Source organism: Pseudomyrmex gracilis, unplaced genomic scaffold (genome assembly GCF_002006095.1).
Source record: "Pseudomyrmex gracilis isolate BER0280 unplaced genomic scaffold, ASM200609v1 scaffold_88, whole genome shotgun sequence".
NCBI classification, from domain to species: Eukaryota; Metazoa; Arthropoda; class Insecta; order Hymenoptera; family Formicidae; genus Pseudomyrmex; species Pseudomyrmex gracilis.
In genome coordinates this window covers 55,819-75,606 of record NW_018020672.1, presented here as the reverse complement: position 1 = coordinate 75,606, position 19,788 = coordinate 55,819, and the positions used below count along the sequence as shown (strand labels likewise).

Below are 19,788 nucleotides of genomic sequence, written 5' to 3'. Positions count from 1 at the left end.
TGATCGCAAGCGCAAACGCGAAGAACTGGTCTGGTAGAATTGACTAATCGTATTGATCAAATCAGCCAATTGATCAGCGTGATTGGTTAATTCTACGCGATCTATACCTTGCGTTTGCGCTTGCGATCAATGTAGAACGGGCTTCAGACTTCTCTCTGGTAAGTACGTATTTTCTATCTTCCAACTTTTACAGGCAGTGGCCCAAGTTAACGGTTAGAGCAATTATAAACCAACTCTTCAACTTGCCACACCGGAAGAAAAAATCGTCTTCTTTTATTTATACTTCTTAATTATATACATATATTTGTTCATTATATTTTCATTTTTTTAGTACTTATTTTGATTTGAATATGAATAGCGAAAAGATATATTATCGTGCACTTATGCTATTTTATTTTCGGCAAGGTAAAAATACGGTACAAACAACAAAACATATTTCTGATATGCATGGTGTTGGTTCTGTCAGTGAAAGAACGGTGCAAAGATGGTTCAAAAAATTTCGTGACGGAAATTATAATTTGATCGACGAGAGACCTGGCAGACCTATTGAGATCGATAACGATCAAATATCTAGTTTAATTGAAAATAATCCGCATTATACCACACAAGAGATTGCCGAAATATTAGGAATATCGAAATCCAGCGTTAAGAGGCATTTGTGTCAACTTGGTTTGATTTTCAGATATGGTATTTGGATTCCACACAATTTAAGTGAAAAAAATTTAGTCGATCGAATTGCAGCTTGTAATTCATTGTTAAAACGCAACGAGAATGAATCATTTTTGGAGCGACTTGTCACTGGAAATGCAAAATGGATTGTTTACACCAATGTAATACAAAAAAGACACCGGAATCCAGAATCAAATTTGTCAGTCACTCCTAAAGTCATTTCACGCCCCAAGAAGATTTTGCTGTGTGTATGGTGGGACTGGAAAGGAATATTGTTTTATGAGCTCTTGCCACCTAATCAACTTATTAATTCTGATAAGTATTGCTCACAATTAGATAGATTGAACGAAAACATTAAGGAAAAACGACCAGAACTTGCCAATAGAAAAGGAGTAGTTTTTCATCAAGACACTGCGAGATCTCACGTATCGGTACAAAGTCAGCAAAAATTACGAGAACTAGATTGGGATGTTCTTAATCATCCACCTTATTCACCTGACTTAGCACCATCTGATTTTTATTTATTTCGTTTTCTGCAAGATTCGCTCAATGGAGAAACTTTTGATTCTTTAGAAGCCTTCAAAATGTATGTTTCAAGATTTTTTGCTGCAAAGGATGCAAAATTCTGGGAGGATAGTATTACGAAGTTACCTGCAAGATGGCAAAAAGTCATTGATCAAAATGGTCAATACATTAAATAGTTTTCTATACTTAAAAAAAAATTTTTTTTTTTATCGAAAATTCCGACATTATTTATTAGTCAACTCAATATGTATTGTTTTTTTTTCTTTGCACATAATAATATTAAAATTAACATAAATGCAACATATTTCTAATAGTCACAAAGATTTTGTTCACTGTATTCTTCCGTGTAGCGGTGTATCAAAATATCTGACAACCGTCCTTATGACCATGAGAGTACTAAACATTTATACATTCTAGTATTAATAACATTGTAAATAATTATTCTTAATAATAGGCAATAAAAAGAATAAAGAATAATAAAAAATAATATTTGTGCATTATCTTTTTCTTCGGAATCTTTTGCAACATGTAAAAAGTGTACACAAAAACATTGACGTCAGAGTTGTATATTTTATATTACACATTTGCTGCAACAAATACAAAACAATTTGATTCAACAAAATCAAACATTTGTGCAAACATCACATTTTTTGGTTTCTTTGCAAACTTAAGAAAAAAAAGATATGCACAAATGCTCTTCTTTACCTTCTTACATAACTTATCTTTTTTTAACAACTGACAGCAAATATACCTGAACACAGCAAGCATTCCAGCTGGCATGAGTTTACCACTGTGATAATATCGAAATCCCATTATACCCCCAAGAACCGAACTGGCTCCTGCGAAAACTGCTATGTTTTTGTGATCCTGAGATATCTGATAAGCTCCGTATCCCAGAATAGATCCAAAAAGAAGACCGGCTGCCAAGGAAGGAATAGAATCTGCGGCATACAAATACAAGAATATGATAGATTTGGTTTGGCGCGCTTGTGGCTCTTGAACCGAAATCGGTTAGTCCATATGCCAGTCTGTGTATGAATGTAAATAATATAAAGAATGTTATAGCAAAAATATATGCTGAGGAATCTATGTAATAGGAAATTATGTTGTCGATCGAAGAAGACCGAAAATCGATACTTCCGCGCAGTGATACAAATTTGGATTATCCAAGATGACAGGACCTGTGGATTCTTTGATGCTTCGCGTGAACCATCAAAGATTTGATTGACACGTGAAATTTCTTGCGTGCAACAAGAAAATCTGTGATTGATCTTCTCGAACTCACTTGACTTCACGTAACCTAATATTCCGCCACCGGCTACTAAAGCGGCGTATCCGTACGAGGCAATATCGACAGGCATTTTCACGGAGTTTTCTGGATTATATCTCCAATATGTCGCGCGAGACAATCAGATGATATACTATTGCCTGAATGACAAGCGAAAATGATCGGAAATGTATTATTATTGTGTTTATTAGTATTTATGCGCGTGCCACCACGAAGTACGTAAACATCAGTATAGCAAACTCGCGGTGATATTTTCATTCTTTCTGTGAACCACCTCCTTTGCTTCAACACTTTGAATCAACATTGAATTTTCATCTGAACAATGTTGCGTTCAGTTACTTCAGCCCTTCGTTTAGTTCTGAAATTGTATAAATCATATATATATATATATATATATAGTTGCACAAGTCATATAATGCAAATACATGAGACAGCAAACGTATAAAATTCAAAATAGGATTTTAAAAACACGTTTGCGTGTTGCGACAAAATTTGTACTTCAAATTTTGTCAATAACTGCAAAAAAAAAAAAAAAATAAAGGTTTTTAAATATCAAAGAAAATTATTTAACAATAGCAACTTCATCGCTTTTTGTGTTATTAATTTAACGACTTTTTATTTTAAAATTTATAATTTGTGTATCAAAGTCATAGATGTATTTGTATTTAGTTTTCTTTGTATTTTTTTATTTCTTCTAAATAATTTTGCGAGTACGCGGATCATATATACGATATAAAATATTCAAAAACATTTTCAAGAGTTGCGGAAAATGAAAACGGTAATAATAGATAATTGCGAGTACACGTACAATCTCCGTGCAAATAGGCGTAACGCGAGATTACATCACATGATAGGATATTCTCGAGGAACGTTTACAGTTTTTCTGCGGATAAATCGTAGAGTCACGATCGATGACATCACGGCACCGCACGAGCGTATAAATGCTCGCACTATTTCCCGACAAGCCGGACTTGTCGTGAGAAATTCGTGTAAGCTCGCCGAATATGCCTTCGCGCGATTTGCTTGTCAACACCGGGAACATACTTTCCCTGAGCGAGGCGAAGCAGTTAGCCAGCCAAAACACCACCGATGAGGTCAGTTGACAGTTATTGCGTCATGTTACAATCCTTCTAAGATAAACGTCATGTAATTGTCACTTCATTAATGACACAGTAAGATTGATTTATACCGATTAAGATTGAGGTTATGCCGCGCAATCACGTTCGCAATGCGATTTTTCTCGAAATAGTTTTGTTCGGACGAAATTTTTATAATTTCTCGTTGACTCTGTGTTGTTTCAGTTAACCGAGTCGTTGAAAATTATTTTAAAGGATGAACAGAACAAGGGAGACAGTGCGACAGTTGTACGTATAGAATTTCAAATAATTTTGTACGTATTTGTGAATATATCCTGAAGATAAACGTGCGAACGTTTGATTTATAACTGAAAATAGATGTTTTATTTCATAAATGTTAAAATAGAATCTATCCTGCTATTGGTTTCAACATCTATTTTCAGTTGTACCGCTAACGAGACCAGAAAATCATTGTTCTTTTGTTTGTCTTTTGATATAAGTTTATATCAATTACTTATTATATAGATTAATGGAAAGGAAGATACAAATATGCAGGATGTTGACAGGAAAGATTTGAAGATTACTACTAAAGTATTTATTTCCTCGCCTAATGTTGATTTATTGAAGGAAGCATTGGACCAAGGTATGTTGTAATTGTAACAATGTATTTTTTCCAATAGATTTCTATATATATTATATCTTTTACTTTTTTTTTTTTTAATAGCATTTAAAGCACTACGTACAAATACCATAGAATCTTTAGTAATAGCTTACAAAACGGATGAGAGCCCGGAGGATACATTGTTGTCATTGAAACAAATATGGTCTGTGGTAGAGAAATATGTGAAAGCTGACAAATTGTTCAGTGTCGGATTGAGCGACATTAACACCAACACGTTCACGGATCTATTCCACTGGGCTGAGGTAAGAATGAATCACCTTCTGTGTGAAGTAATGTGTGTAAATCCCATTCAGTGTGTCGAACTAATGTAATGCAGAATATATGTATTCCTTGCAGGTAAAGCCAAACATAGTACAAATTAATTTAACTGCCTGTTGTGTGGTGCCGCCAGCCTTGCAAGAATTCACTAAGCAAAATGACATTCAATTACTAACGCACAGCGATCCAGCTGGTAAATATCTTCTTTAATCGTAATGATTTTACAAAAACAAAAGATTTTACTGAGCTTAAAAAATATTAATGTGATTTTCGATTTTACAACATTATTAACCGTAACACACAATTTTTGTTCCATTCCTTTAAATAGAAATACTTCCTCAAGAAGTGTTAGAGGATATATTCGGCAGCACTGCCGCCTTGCACTGGCTGCTAAAGTATCAGGTCTACTTAAAATGTCGTGGAATATTATTGTCAAAGGGATACTTATTGCACATTAAAAAGCCAAATGTTCAACCTTAACATTAATAGTATTGCTAGATTTATGTCTGTTGTGTAGTATACGAATTGATACGGTATAATGTGTGTATCTGGTATACACATATTATATACAACAATATATATAGTTTCATATTATTTTTTATTACATACATATTTTACACAGAAATAGAAATCATTAAGCTTTCTTATTATTAGCATTTTGAATTCATGTATATATTTATTATTATTGTTATTATTATTATTATTATTATTATTACACGTGTTGTAACAAATGTATTTTAGATGTGCCTTACTTTTTAAGTTCGTATCATTAGAGATCTCACGAGCTTTTGTAAACTTTTTGCATTTTTATATAGAACAGCTGTTATACTTTATGTCAGTAGACGTTACCAACTTAATTATACAATTATCATTAGATATTGAAAAAATGTAAATTATTGAAGAAAAATATATATTGCGCAAATATTGATCGATGTGTGTGTACGAATATTTCACTCAAGATAAGACAAAAAAAGAAACGCAATTAATTTGAATCGAACTTCGTAGAGCTGTCTCTTAAATGCGTCGTAAAATAGAGCGTATGACGGGCGTATAAATTTTCGCTAATAGCTAACGTATAAGACCAAAACGTGAAACTTGCAAAAGTGATGCGGAACTATCGAGTAGCGTTGGATATAAACACGATCGCGTCAAAATTCGGAAATATTTGAATAACAAAACAAGAGCGCACAGTAATGCGTGATCTTGTAATTCTGTGTATTCGCATTCAAGTTTCCGTGTGAGAAATGAGACGTTTTGTGCGAGGAAAGAAAAATAGTAGGTTTTCTAAAAGAAGGAACAACGATATTCTTTTTGAGCAGCTCGCAGCTCTCGCTAGCGGTAGGCGATCCGGAGTCCGCCGGATCGGCTACACCGGCGGTGACACCGGAGGAGAATCCTTCTTTTTGTGTGTGCGTGTGTGTGTCCCCGGCGTCGCCGCCGTCGTCATAGACCGGCCCCGATATATACACTTTGTTTTTTCCCTTTGCCACCACCGCGCTTTGCGCCGCTCTGCCTTCTCGGATCTTTCCCTTTCCGTTCTGTTACTCCACTGCGCTGCTCTTTTCCCCGCTCCCGGTGAGCCCTTTTGCGTTAAGCCGCACCGCATGGCACCGCACACATATATACTGCGAAGAGGAACGAAACGATGGGACCGGGATCTTCGGAGGACCAGAAGACGACGTAAATGCTCTCTCTCTCTCTCTCTTTAGTCAGTAGCGAATTTATCGAAAAACCGATAAAGAAAATTAATATTTGCACTTATTAATACAATTAACACTCTAAAATCAGGATATTGTTTGTAACATCTACTAAAATATTTTATTTATAACTTGTAAAAAAACATAACATTATTTTCGGAATGTGTGTGTGCATTTATATGTGTACGTTACAAGAATAAGTAATTGTTACGGAATCAACGTGCGAGCGCGTGCGATTAGGTCTGAAAGACGTACAAAAAGAGCGTGTGTGTATAATTCCCGCGCATGTTTATTTAAACAAATCCGCTACTGTCTTTCCGTTCTCTCTTTCGTCCTTGTCGCGCGAGCCCTTCGCTGAAACGCACATGCACACTTTACCGCGTTCATCATTCTACCCTCTTCGTCCTTCGCTCCATTCCACGCGCTCTCGGCGGCTCTTTCCTCCCTCTTTCTTTCTCTTTCGAATACACGCATTTGCTCACTTCTTTTTTCCTCTCTTTCTCACTCTTTCTCTCTTACACGCGGCCACTAAGAAGCAGGGGCATGCGAACACTGCGATACTATGTTATGCCTGCGGATCGCGAGTCTGACATACTTTGTATGTTAATGCCACATAATGTCGGTTTTGTTCCTCTTTTCAGCATTTATTTGTTCAAAGGCCTCTCCCTCGCTCTCGGCCTTTGTCGCGAACAGACATGTCCGTGGTGTTCGGTATACCCTTCATCGTGTGCCAGAATCTGATCGGGTCCCGTCTAATTCGGGAATGAGAGATCGTTCGGATCGGAGAGTTAAGAGTAACCGAGTTTGATCTTAAATTTATCCCCGGAAAACGATCGCACGAAGAAGATAAATATCTCGACCGGTTTTGTTCTTCTTATTTCGAACGTTACAGCGAGTTCCCATCATCGCGGCTTGTTTCGCTTAATTGTTTCGCTTAACGAGGATACAGTAGCATAGACTTCTCGACTAGGAATATCAATAGAAAAGCCACGAGAAGATGGTCTACCACTGACGCGTATAATATAGACCTGCCTGTCCGCAATTCCGTGTCGACAAGTGATGCGGAATTGCTCTTCACGTCCGTGACCGCATCTCGCGGTGTCGCGGCAGCAAAGTGCGCCTCGTCGCTGATCCGCTTTATGGTTCGAAAGGAAATGAGGAAGAGATACGCGCGACCGAAGATGTGTACAAAAAAGAGCAGAAAGGAAGAAGAAAGAGAAAGAGAGAGAGTGAAGAAAAGGAATCGAAACGAGAATCGGCGGCAACAGCAGCAGCAACAACAGCAACTCGGCAGTAGCGAGTAAACGCAAAAGCACCCTCGCTCGGTCTCTCCCGCACGATGCAAAGACGGGGTATAAATAAGCGGCTGTCGTTTGCGGAAGCAGAAAACGGGCAAAAGGACAGAAATAAAGAAGAAGTCGAGGAAGAAAGGGAACCAACGACGGAGAAAGGAATAAATAAGTCGGAGGGCCTCCGAGAGCAGAGAGAAAGAGAAGAGAGAGAGAGAGAGAGAGAAAGAGAGAAAAAGAGAAAGAGAGAAGAGAGTAGCAGCAAGCATCGGCAAGTGGGCCCAGTTCTCAAGTCCCTTGTCGCTTTGCTCGACCAACGTCCCGATCTACTACTTTCGCGGTATACGATCGTCCTTTCGTGTATTGAAAGCTTTTATTTCCGCCGTGTGCGAAAGCGCGTCCGCCGGAGCTGAACAAACCAACAGCCTGGCAGGTGTACCCGCATCTCGTTATCCGGAGAACCGCTTCTTTCGGACTTTACCTCTCGCAAACGTCGCGGAGATTCACTCGCTGAAAATCAGACGAATCGTTAGATCAACGTACGTTAGCATTAACTCGACTTAACATCTATCGAATTCATCGTAAAATTAAAAGTGTATTTCTTGTTGGTTTCTTAGCACAAAACGGAAGATCTAAGTCATATTTCTATCTGATTAAATTTTTTGAACCGATACACGAGAAGAGAGCTTAAACATTCTGTCACAAACAATTTAATTATATTGCAACAAAACAGTTACTACAACAAAGAAAATTAAGGACATTGATTTAGAAGAAAAATTCAAAATCCAAAAAAATGTGTTAGGCCATATTAAAAAAAAAAAAAAAAAAAAATCAAAACGGCTCGAGATGAAACACCCTGTATGCATTCTGCGTACGCGTCGCGTCGCTACGACGTGCATATATGCGGCGGCTGCCGGGAGCAGAAAGACCGTGAGGAGCAAAAGGCGAACAGAACAGAACAGAACGGCGAGAGCGGAACCGAATGAAACGGAACGGAGCGGAGAAGCGCGCGAGCTGACTGCGGCAGGGGCGCAGCATGTTTATTGGCGCATCTCCCAGTCTTAAATCTTTATGTTGTCTCCGCGACGCGGGGTCTCTCTGCTATCCCCCTGTCTCCCCGTTGGCGGGGGCCACCGTTGTCCGCGGAGGCAGAAGGGAGAGAGAATCCGCGCTGCTCACACACACACCGACTTCAGGGAACGGGCGAGAAGGGCCCGCGCGGTCGAGGAGAAGAGAGCGAGGGAGGCTTTCTCTCTCTCCCGGGAGCGGTCGGGGAGAGATATATCTTCCCCGAGAGAGTTGCGGTCGCGAAATCGAGTCAAGAGTCGGACAAACCGACAACCGAAGGCGCATGCATCCACCGCATTACGCACACAGAAGCCGCGATTTTAAACGTATCTCTAGAAATGGCGACGCGAACGTCGCCGACGCGGCCAACGCCAACGTGACGCACGTATTCCTCTTGGTGCTAAAAGAGCGCGCAGGTAGGTATTATTAATGACCGGTTGTCACACAAGACGCGCGAAGTTGGAAGAGCGATGACGAGATATATAGACGTGAAGTTGCGCTACCGTAGCGCGCGCGCGCACACCGCGTTACGTCGTGGCGCTGATCGACCGCGGCTAGTCGCGGCTACGTTCACTTTTTTTGTTTTTTTTTGATACGGAAAAATTAATACTCGAGAATTTGTTCACGTTCAATTCGATAAATCTTGAGATCCATTCTGATGTTACAAGAGAAACAAAATCGAAAAGTTGTGACAAGATAAATCGCGTTATCGATAAACAAATATTCGATATATTCATGATATCATTTCGAAGAGTATATTTCTCGACTTGAGTCGCGTGACAATCGACGCGATCGAGATATCGCATATCATTAATTCGCGCACGTTCGTCAGTCGAACGCGATCGAGCGGACGTGCGCTATGTTTCGAAGACGCGACTCGAAAAACAAGACGAAGAAGATTAGACTATTGTGGAGTAAAAAATAAATAAACGTGGGGCAACACATGAATAAACACCGCGATGTGTCGTCGAGTTCGCAGAGGTGCGTTGCTTGACATAATTGCGATCGGGAAAAGCGCGGTCGGCGATCGACACGCGGCGTGTTATCGGCGACCGCGGTGAGTTTATAGCCAATACGTGTGTTTATCGGACTCCGTCGTATTTAGTTAATTAAACGGTCGAGCGGTCGACCGTACGCGCGTGTGCAAGAGAAACAAGAGAACGTTGGATTAATAACGGTGAGACATTTCAAATCTGTCGTGCGCCTAGTTCCGAATTATCATTCGGCGCGGAATTCGTAATGGCGCCCGAGTGTAGTATTGTATGTACATTTGTGGTTAATGTGCGAGAGGTGGCGCCACCGAGACGTGCGTAGGAGTTTGAAGTTTTGAGAATTAACGCTCGAAGTCGATGCGCGTACACGACGCACACAGCTCCGGTTGACAAATTTTTTTTGACTCGTCAAGGTTCGTATTTATATTGCGTAATAAACACTATCTAAATATGAATAAACATTACAGCAATAATCACGATTGAGAGAAAACGTTACGTTGACGTGCGAGAGAACTTATCCTTATAATAAAAATATATAATAATGCATATATATATATAATATATACTACTATATATAGTAATATAAATAGTTTTGTAAATATTTATTTATCTTTTTGTATCTTTTTATTTTTCAGGTTCGTGAGGCAACTCGAAGCTACGAGGAAATGTTTACAACGCCGGGTTGTAAACTCCGTCTCTGAACTTTCCGGCAACCTCAAACGGAACACTTTAATGGACATCATGAAAGGTACGCGTTATATACGTATAAACGCGTTGGTTGGTTTATTATTTGCGCGCGAGGGGAGAAACCGCGCGCAACATCGTCGCAACATCGTCGCGCGCGGTTTCTCGCGTAGAATTCCCGGTATCGTCGGATATATGTGTATCCCCCGTCCAAAGGTGGACGGTTTGACGATCCCCTAGTAAGTGAAATATCATCGGCAATCATTCACGCGAGATCCTTATCGGCGCGGCCAACGTGATCCCTGACCCCACCGAACTCGGGAGCAGTTTTATACGAGCCCCCGCGGCGCGCGCGTGAATAAGCCGCGGCCGGGTGCCGCCGGGAACGTCGTGCGAGGAGGGACGCGATCGTTCCGGGGGATCCTGGCGCGGGATCGCCGGCAGGAATGTAACGCGGGCCGGCCGCCTCTCACGAGATGCCTCCTCCGCAAGAGGATCGGAATCGCAGAAAAGTATTCGCCCGCTTGCGCGCGCGCGACGACGACGAGGACGACGCGACGACGTTCCGCACGCAGGAGACGCGGGGACCGATAAATAAGCTTCGGCATTTCGCGCGTTTCTCCTCGCACTCTCGCGCGCGATAGCGAAGACATGACTTCCGATATATTCGAGTATCTTATCTGCCAGGCCGTCGAGCCGATGCATTGCGGAATGCGCGCGCCATTGCGATCGCTGGGGATAATAAAAACGAGATGGGAAAATACGCGCGCGATCCGTTTCTCGAGCCTCGATAAACCAAAATGGTGCACAGTTGACCTCCCGCAATGATAATCCAATTTAACGCGCTGTTTTTATATTATGAAATATATTCTGATAGAAAACTCAATCTATGAGTCAGAGACAAGGAGAAAAATCTTGTTTGTTTGTATATAACGTCAAGATGTTCACGTGTTCCAAGTAAGCCGCGTCCGTCCGCTCATGAATAGAGTTCGAATCACGGCGAGAAGACGCGCGCGTCCCGTCTTTCGAAAGATGATAATTAGGCTTTTTACGGTACACGGCCAATTCCAATCTACATTGTGTGTGAGGTGAATTCTCTCGCGGCGAGGAAATCGCGCAATACTTTTAGGCCCCCCAGTACACACACGTTGCGAAAAAGTGAAATGTATGTTGTATCCATTGCGTGTTGTTTCCATTGTTGTGTCACGGGGAGGCGTAAAACGGGGCAAGGTTGCATTCGCGATTGTTCGCAAAAAAAAAAAAAATCCTCATCGCAAAAGTTCAAGACAGTTTCCGAAAATATAACTTTCATATAATTTATATGTGTGTTTCTTCTTAACATCACGCGCCGATGCTGATCACTCAGACAGACTCTAACATTTTTACGGAGGTAAGATTTAAAAAAAAAAAAGGAGATAAAAATAATTTTATTATTTACGCAGAAATAAATAACACGTAATACAACGGAATATCTTTGATCTCGGGACAATGTATCGATAAATTTATTTTTTTCACAACGATCATTACGTGAAATGCAACTTCTCTAGACAGGAGAGCGTCCTGAAATAACACAATAACATCTCTCTTCACGCGGTGTAAATGAAAACGTTGCGGTAAGAGGCGGACGGAGGATGACGATAGAACAAGAGAAAAAGAGAAAGAGAGAGAGAGAGAGAAAAAAAAAAGATAGATATATATATGGGCGCGCGTTTCCCATTGTGAAAATCGCGGAGATCCCTGACCTCCGGTGGCTGCTCGCTTTAATTACGCTCGTCATTTCGTGGAGCCGGGGTGCCTCATTATAAAGAAAGTTCGCGACATAACTCAGCATTTGTTGCGAACCTAGGTGGCCTCTTTCTGGTAACGGCACCAACCAGACGACCAACAAGCAGCGGCAGCAGCACAAGGCAACCGACCAACCGACCGACCAGTCATGAGCCCCCTTTTACCTTACGTATAGCCCTCCGCGTGCCTCTCTTCGCATCGCCGCTCTAGATCTTCGGATAAGAGCGAACACCATTTTAGCGGTTCCTTACACATCAGACATCCGCTCCTTTTGCTATATACACGGCCGGCACACTCGGGAGAGCTTCTCGCTGAATTTTTATACCAACGCGAATGTGTCAAACGCGACGGCGCGGGAAAGGAAGGGGATGGACGGGGACTGACGAGAACTGCCGCGAGAAAAAAGACCGAGGATGAAAGAAGCGTGAGGAAAAGTCGAAAGAGAAGAAGAAATAAAAAAAAAAGTACGAGATAAGATTATTACGCGTATAAATCAAAACCTTCTAATCTCACGTACGCACGCGCGAGTGTTCGATTCGTCGCGTGAAGAAAAGTCGAAAGAGAAGAAGAAATAAAAAAAAGTACGAGATAAGATTATTACGCGTATAAATCAAAACCTTCTAATCTCACGTACGCACGTGCGAGTGTTCGATTCGTCGCGTGAGACCGGAAAAAGCGGAAAACGGTATAGCATACCGTTTTGCGCGCGATAAGAGTTTCATTCTCTCGAAGAGAGACGAGTTGTTCTTTCAGCAAAAGCGGCGTTTTGCCGGCACGTTTGTACTGTTGGATCGTTCAACGAGAATTTCCATCGATCTTTCGTCTTATTGCGACATGACTGTCATATCTCGGCATCGTCTGAAAATTTTGGTAAATAAAACATCGATGTAGATTGTTTATTTTAGCACGCAAGGTTAGACGTAATCGATAATACAAGTAGCGAGTATATTTTTTAATTTTATCGCATTGTTTATTACTTCAGGCAGGCTCGCCATTAAAGATTTTGTTAATTCAATCAGAGTGAAACAAATTTAAATATCGTTTCGAAAGATTTCTGAAGCGGATGTTGGCGCTTTATTCGCGTATGGTTTTCTCGCTGTTATCCCGTAACGTTACTTCGCCCTCGAGATGCCTAATCGCGCTTCATATTCAGGTTAATTTCGCATTTAATTGCAGATTTATCCGTTTACGAGAGACCTATTCGCGCTTGTACTGTTAGGAGAGCGATAATCAATCTCGGCGAACGGTGAGAAGATCCACTTTGCGAGATCCGTCGCATTTCATAAAAATTACCGCGTGCGCGCTCGCGAAGCAACGCGCGAAATCGTATTATTTATAATTACAGCCGCCGCGTAAGAGAAAAATAACCAACGCGCTCTCTGTGTAAACAACACTGTACGGTGATTATAATTACAACGCAGGAAATTGTTTGCATTTATTACACGATATATATCGTCGAGTGTATATATATGGAATATATTTAAAATATGAGCGGACGATATAATTAATTAACTCAAGAAAGTAACCGAGTAATTATCGTGGATTATAATTGAGAAATCTCATCGACAACGGCACGCATAATCGACACGTGGTTTCTTCTGAAACCATTGTGTTGAAAAACATTATGCGTGTGTGTGTGTGTGTGTGCGCGCGCGCGTAAAACATCATCCGATCATCAATTGCGGTCCAAGTAAAAGGTGCGTACAGTGTCGTCGGGCGGGCGGCGACTTTTCGCGGCGGCATTTTCTCCGTTCTCGCGTGCATGTAACTCGATTGCGATTTGCGTATGAATCCCGACGACTCGGCATTCGATCGCACATAAAATCTAGCTTTGCATGCTGATAAGGGGCTCCTCGGTGGCACCTGTGTGTGTGCGTGCGTCACACAACAAACCGCCGCGTTCGTCGTGTACACGTTACGCGCACGCATAAAGAGGTCCCGCCGCGCTATATTACACCTCTCCCCCTCCCCTCGTTTCCGACCCCTCCTCCGCCTCCCTCTCACGCTTCTCTTTTTTTTTTTTGTCTCCCTCCTTTTCTCGCTCCTTCTCCTCTATTTGTCTCGCTCTTTCTCTTTCTTTCTCTCCTCTAAGCGTGTACGCGCGCACGCAGATCCCGCGTGTCGATGTGGGTACGGTTATTAGCCCAGAAAGCAAGGCCCCTGCTTCCGGTGTAGGCACTTCAGTTCGAGAGTTTCTTAACCCCTTCTTACACGACTCTCTTGCTCGGCTTGGCCTGGCCTAAGACTCTGCCCCGGCTTGGCCTGTTGTCGGTTGCGGGTGGTAGGTACCGTAGAAGGTACGGCGGGGCTTATACAGGGTGTACCGCGACGTATCTGACTCGCGACTCTCTACGCTAACTCTCTTGACTTCTTCGCGAGATCGATGAGTAAAATCGCTTTCTCTATTTTCTTTTTTTTGCGAAATGTCGAGACAAATTTATTCGACTGAAATATAATCAAAGACATACGTGAATGAGAGGAGTGAATTGTTTACTTCTTGTTCGAATACCTGACGTGCAAAAAATTCAAGACTGATTTACATTTTTCGCGAAGAAACGCGCAGCAAAAATTTCTCGGAGAAACTACGATCACAGATAGAAAGCTTGTCGCACATGTATGTTGCAAGTGAGCACCTTATATGACTATAGCGGCGTGTGTATACCTCGCCGGGGTAGATTACCAATGGCGAACCCGTCATTTTTCCCGCGGCAAGGTGGACCCGACCTGTCTCACCAGGAGCGCTCATAGATTTCGAGAGACACCGAACGACGCGCACGATTCCGTGCACGCGATCTCAGTTTATTGTACGGTAGCGATTCGAGCGATATCTCATCAATTTATTTATATAGACTGCAGGAAGAACTTCGCAAAAAACTTTTCAAGATAAAAAAATAAGAAGAAAGCATGATATTTCGTATTATAAAAATTAAGTGTTTCATTTTTCCTTATTTTTTTTTTTTTTATTGAGAATCGACGATCTTTGTCTGAAGAATCGTCTAAGAATAATTTTTCAACAAATTTTGAGTCAAATCGAATTGGACAACGTAGCGAGAATTGACGAACGCGATCGAACAAGCGTATTGTTGTTACTGTTGTACAAAAGAATTTTCCGAACGGATTTTGCGACAGCGTCTCGCGCGAGGTCGCAAAGTAATCGCGAGGCGTTCGCGGTCTTTCGAAAGTGATGACCCCGCGAGCGGTAAAGGTGCGTGCAGCTGCTTCCTCCTCGGAAGGCATTTTATACGTATGAAACAACACTAATGCGATGGAGATTAGCTTACCTGGGTTCCCATGAACTATTTTTGAGTTTAATCGTTTGCGCTGATCTGCTGTTATACGCCGTACACACACATACATGTACGCGGGGATTCTACGTTGTAACAGATAATTACTCCGTACGGCGGGGAATAGACGTTCCTGGATCGCTCTAATGAGGCTCTCTGGAATATTATCGATGCGTACGGTAGCGCGCGTTATAAACCGCTGTTTCCCTTCTCGATATAAATTTTTTTTGTTGAAAACTTCTTCGTGCGCTCTCTGCAGAGAGGATCGCATAAAATATATTTGCTTTCGTTTGTTTCGCGATCGAAAATTTCGCGGCTTCAAAAAAAAAAAAAAAAAAAAAAAAATTGAATTTTCCACTCAATTTGAAATTAACACTGTGGAAAAATTAGGCGACTGTAGGTATTACGCGCTGGAGAAGAATCGTTCTTCCGTTTGCAACCGTGCGTCGAACCGTTCATTATTCGCAGCGCGACCGCATATCGCGTACTTCTACCTCACCGTCTGGGTCACAGGTGAGAGATTAAAGAATCGCTCCTCGACTTCTCGCTCTCTTCCACAACAGTCGAACTCACGTGGAAATGGGATCGCAAGCTGCACGCAACCGGCAACAGCCGTCATCGATTAAGACGCGTTTTGATAATGCTCGCTGATTTTTTTTTTTTTTTTTTTTTATCCACATCGCAAGAGTTTGTTAGCTCGTATCATTACTACCTTGTTCAGCAAAACGATTATATACGCAATGAATTTAATAATGTCGGTGTTTTTTTTTCGCGCTGGCGGACAATTAATTACCCGAAAACACACAAAGAGGCAAACGCACGAATTAAGTTATATACATATATACGCAATCGCGCGGTGTGATCGCGTGCATAATTTTTAACGTTTCTTTCTTTTTTGCACGATTATACATTTTAGCGCTAAAATTGTATATACGACAAAGAAAAAAAGAAAAAAGAAAAAACTGTTGCAACGTCGGAAGTGGCAATGCCCGGCGAGCGTACGGTTCTCAAAGGGTTAATTGGGCATAGTAACTCCTCAGGTGACCAAGCTCCATGGGAGTGTGACGGAGAAAACCCGGTTTCGTGCGCGGAATTAAGCACACACATTGCGCCCCGCGTGTCTCTCTGTCTCTGTTTATAACACTTTACAGCTCACCCGCTCGTCGTCCTCTTCATTCACCTTGTGACAGCGAAGTATGGAGCGACCTTGCGCATCGATGTGTCGTTACACCTTGCTGACAGCGAAATATCAACGTACGTGCATCTATACGCTGTTTGCACGCACGCGACTACATTACCATAAATTAATATTATTCGCGCTGGTTGTTTTTTTTCCGTGCGATGAAAAACCGAACATACGGACAAGAGAGAAATCCTTCCTAGGATTTTTAATGAATCTCTTTCTGCGTAAACTAATTACTCACAAGTTGTCCGTGTGTATTATGAATTTTTTGGTTTTTTTCCTCGAAGATCATTAACTGGATTATTCACGGGATATTTTTAAGTTTAATAATAATATTTTGATATACAACTCGCGCTTACGTAAGCTGCAGTAAGCGTCTGTGTGTGTGTGTGTGTGTATGTAGTTTTGTTTGTACACGTAACAGTTTAAAACCAATAGCGTCGTACTCGGAACTCCAACCTTCATTATACGCCGTCTTCAATCATGTGTGACAAATTATTCCCGCGTCACTTCCTTTAGCGCACTGATGAGATTTTCACGAGGCACGACCTGATGAAAGACCGTTCACAATCGTGCACAATCTCGATACGATCGATTTTTCATGATTTTCTACCGCACTGACATTTAAAACAATAAGTGACGAATTAAAAAATCCACGTATATTAATCGGACAAATCTGACAAAATTTGAGATGTAAAAAACAAAAGTAATCCATCATTTTTTTTGTATGTTTAAAATTATCATAGTTTTTACCGTTTAAAATCGCCATAGTTTTTAGATTATCCTTGAAGAAACGTTTCTTCTTAAAATACTGAAAAATCTGATTGTCTGGTGTGTGCGACTTGTGCGTACAATTTAAATACCGGATTCTCTCGCGACGATTTTCGCTATATTTGACGGTGTGATGGTTCTCTCTCAGAGATAGAAAGAGAGAGAGATCAGGATGGCACATAAAGAAAAAAAGTATCATCCTTGCGTGTCGGAAAGCCGTGGCTGAGGTCGAGGAGCAGCGGCGCGGCCGAGGTACGCGATGCCAGGCACACACGAGGCGGCGTGCATAAGTCAGCACTCAGGATATTTCGTCATTTCCTGCTTCTCACGCGATACAATCTAAATTAACTATGTTCGCTTGGCTAGGCCTCCTCCCTCGCACGGAGGAGGCGCTCTCGCATCTCTCAAGAAAATTTCTTATTTCCTAGCGAGGAGAACACCGCCGCCGCGTCGCCGTCACAAGGAGGCACGAAGGGGACGAGTCGAGCGACGTCGAGAGAGGACGAAGGGAGAGAGCGAGAAAGAGAGAATTCGCGCGTCAGAGGCTTTCACAACGTTCCCGTTTTACGCCGCCAAGTGAGCAAGTTGACGCTCGGAAAATCAGTCTTTAATGTCCTCATAAACCGGAAGAGAGATTATACGCGGCATTTGCGGTCCTGTCGGAAAAACGCGCGCGCGAGAAAAGTCGCGGGAGCCTCATTTTCTCAGACCTGTCTTCGAAGTCCAGCGAGGAAGAAGAAAAAGAGACAACGTCACGCAGCCGAGATGCGTGAAGAAAATACTTTCTATACGACGAAGAGTATACATATGTACGATAAGAATCTCTTTGCGTATATTAGAGCTTGAAAAATTATAGGGAAAAGAAAGTTCGTCGACAGAATAGACGAAATAACCTCCTCACTCCCTCCCCTCTCTCGCCTTGGTTCATGTTCACATCAACTCGACTGTGACTTTTGCGAATTCCGGTATTCTAATTCGTGCCTATCCTCGGGGAGAGGCCGTTTTACGGCTCGAACGAAGCAGCCGCGGAGGAAGTAGGGCGTAAAGTGCCTTGAACTTTGAACCGCTGTTTTTTTTTTTAAACAGCGCGGAGAGAGAACTACGGGAAACGGCACGTTGTGTGAGTGTGTGTGTAGTGCTTTTGCGTGTCGCATAATTTTATATTCTCAGAGTTAACAACGTATTAATTAATTGAAAAAAAAAGACCAAAAAAAAGACGGTCTTAATTATTTTATCGCCACTTTTAATGTCACCGGGTCAAAACTTTCCCACAATTGCGCGCAATTCCATGCCGGAGACAAGAAGACTATCAAAAAAATATATTTTTTTTATGGTTATAAAACTACACAGTTACAAGATTGCAAATTTTTTCTCCCAGATTTGTTTTTCACTTTGCAAAGAGAGTTGTCGATCGAAATTGTTGTTAGAACTAACCACAGACTTTAAATCGCGATCGACAATTCGAAAAAATTATTGACAGCAAAAGAGACCGCGCGCGGGGTCCAATTTGGTGAATGTCTGACTAGTGATGGACCGCATCACTTGCCGGGGTGATTCTCCTTGATATTTCCGTCTCGTTTCCGAGTGTTTGCGCGACGAAATTACGATGACAAAATTAACTGTGACTACGCGCGTGATACAACTATCGGACGAGCGTCTCGCAATCACGAGCGATTAAATCGCGCACTTCTTTTTTCTCAGAATCCAAGAGGTGCAAATTTCGAAGAATGTGCGAAAGAAAGGAGATGATATCGGCCGGCGAGCGTGCAAAGTGCGGAAGCGTCATGCGAAGGCAACACATCGGGAAGAGGCAAGGGAAAGGTTGTAACTGACCATGGTGCAAATACACGAGTTCGTAGAAAAAACGGGGTACTTTGCATAAGACGACGATGCTCTTTTCCGTTTGAACGCGCGCAACGACGCAATTTGCGAGTTTACTATTGCGCAAAAGCGACAACCGAGAAACACGACGTTCTCGTCGGCGTTGCATAATTAGTATCACACCATCCCTAATCTCTGTGTAAAAAAAAGAACTACATTTCTCTCACTCTCTAATGTGCAACAAAGAATGTTATGAAAAAAGAATCAATTAGTATCTCATAGTATTGTATTAAATATTTTATTAATGCTTTATTTATTATCTGGTGTTGTAGATCGGAGAAGTAGAATCCAAAGCGGAGGTAGTCCATAGCGTTGTGACGTGTCGCGTATATATACGTGCATACGCATACCACGCACGCATGCATGCACGCACGCACGCACGCACGCACGTACGCGTGCGATCGGCTGTGCCGGTGGTGTTTCTAACAAATTAACGGCCGATATCCTCGCCGTTTACCCTGCTCCTTTGCCTTCTGGCTCCACCTCCGAGCGGGGCCGGCTGCTCCGTGAGAGGAGCGCGCGGCGGCCCCGCAACATCCAGCGTGTGTGGTGCGCGCGCGGGCCGCGGCGGAGAGAGATCATTTTTGCCACGTATTTGCAAACTGAATAATAAATACCGCGGCGATATATACGCGAAGAGCAGCGCGTTCCGCCTT

General features: G+C 42.1%; 3 protein-coding genes across 3 annotated transcripts; 2 read left to right on the top strand and 1 right to left on the bottom strand.

Annotated features, from left to right (window-relative positions):
- Positions 1–443: 443 nt before the first annotated feature.
- On the top strand, positions 444–1,370 carry LOC109855380 (histone-lysine N-methyltransferase SETMAR-like). Its single transcript, XM_020429585.1, has one exon. It carries the CDS (start codon positions 444–446, stop codon positions 1,368–1,370), a length of 927 nt encoding a protein of 308 aa, XP_020285174.1.
- A 53-nt stretch (positions 1,371–1,423) lies between these two features.
- Positions 1,424–3,378, bottom strand: LOC109855412 (transmembrane protein 14C). Its single transcript, XM_020429640.1, has 4 exons — positions 3,291–3,378; positions 2,480–2,840; positions 1,946–2,135; positions 1,424–1,590 (listed from the first exon to the last, which is right to left on the bottom strand). The coding sequence occupies exons 2-4, from the start codon at positions 2,553–2,555 to the stop codon at positions 1,524–1,526; spliced, it is 333 nt and encodes a 110-aa protein (XP_020285229.1). The 5' UTR covers positions 2,556–2,840; positions 3,291–3,378; the 3' UTR covers positions 1,424–1,523.
- A 91-nt stretch (positions 3,379–3,469) lies between these two features.
- LOC109855411 (glutamate--cysteine ligase regulatory subunit) lies at positions 3,470–5,422 on the top strand. The gene is made up of 6 exons (XM_020429639.1): positions 3,470–3,576; positions 3,784–3,846; positions 4,084–4,201; positions 4,283–4,482; positions 4,577–4,691; positions 4,827–5,422. The coding sequence occupies exons 1-6, from the start codon at positions 3,487–3,489 to the stop codon at positions 4,976–4,978; spliced, it is 738 nt and encodes a 245-aa protein (XP_020285228.1). The 5' UTR covers positions 3,470–3,486; the 3' UTR covers positions 4,979–5,422.
- Positions 5,423–19,788: the final 14,366 nt, after the last annotated feature.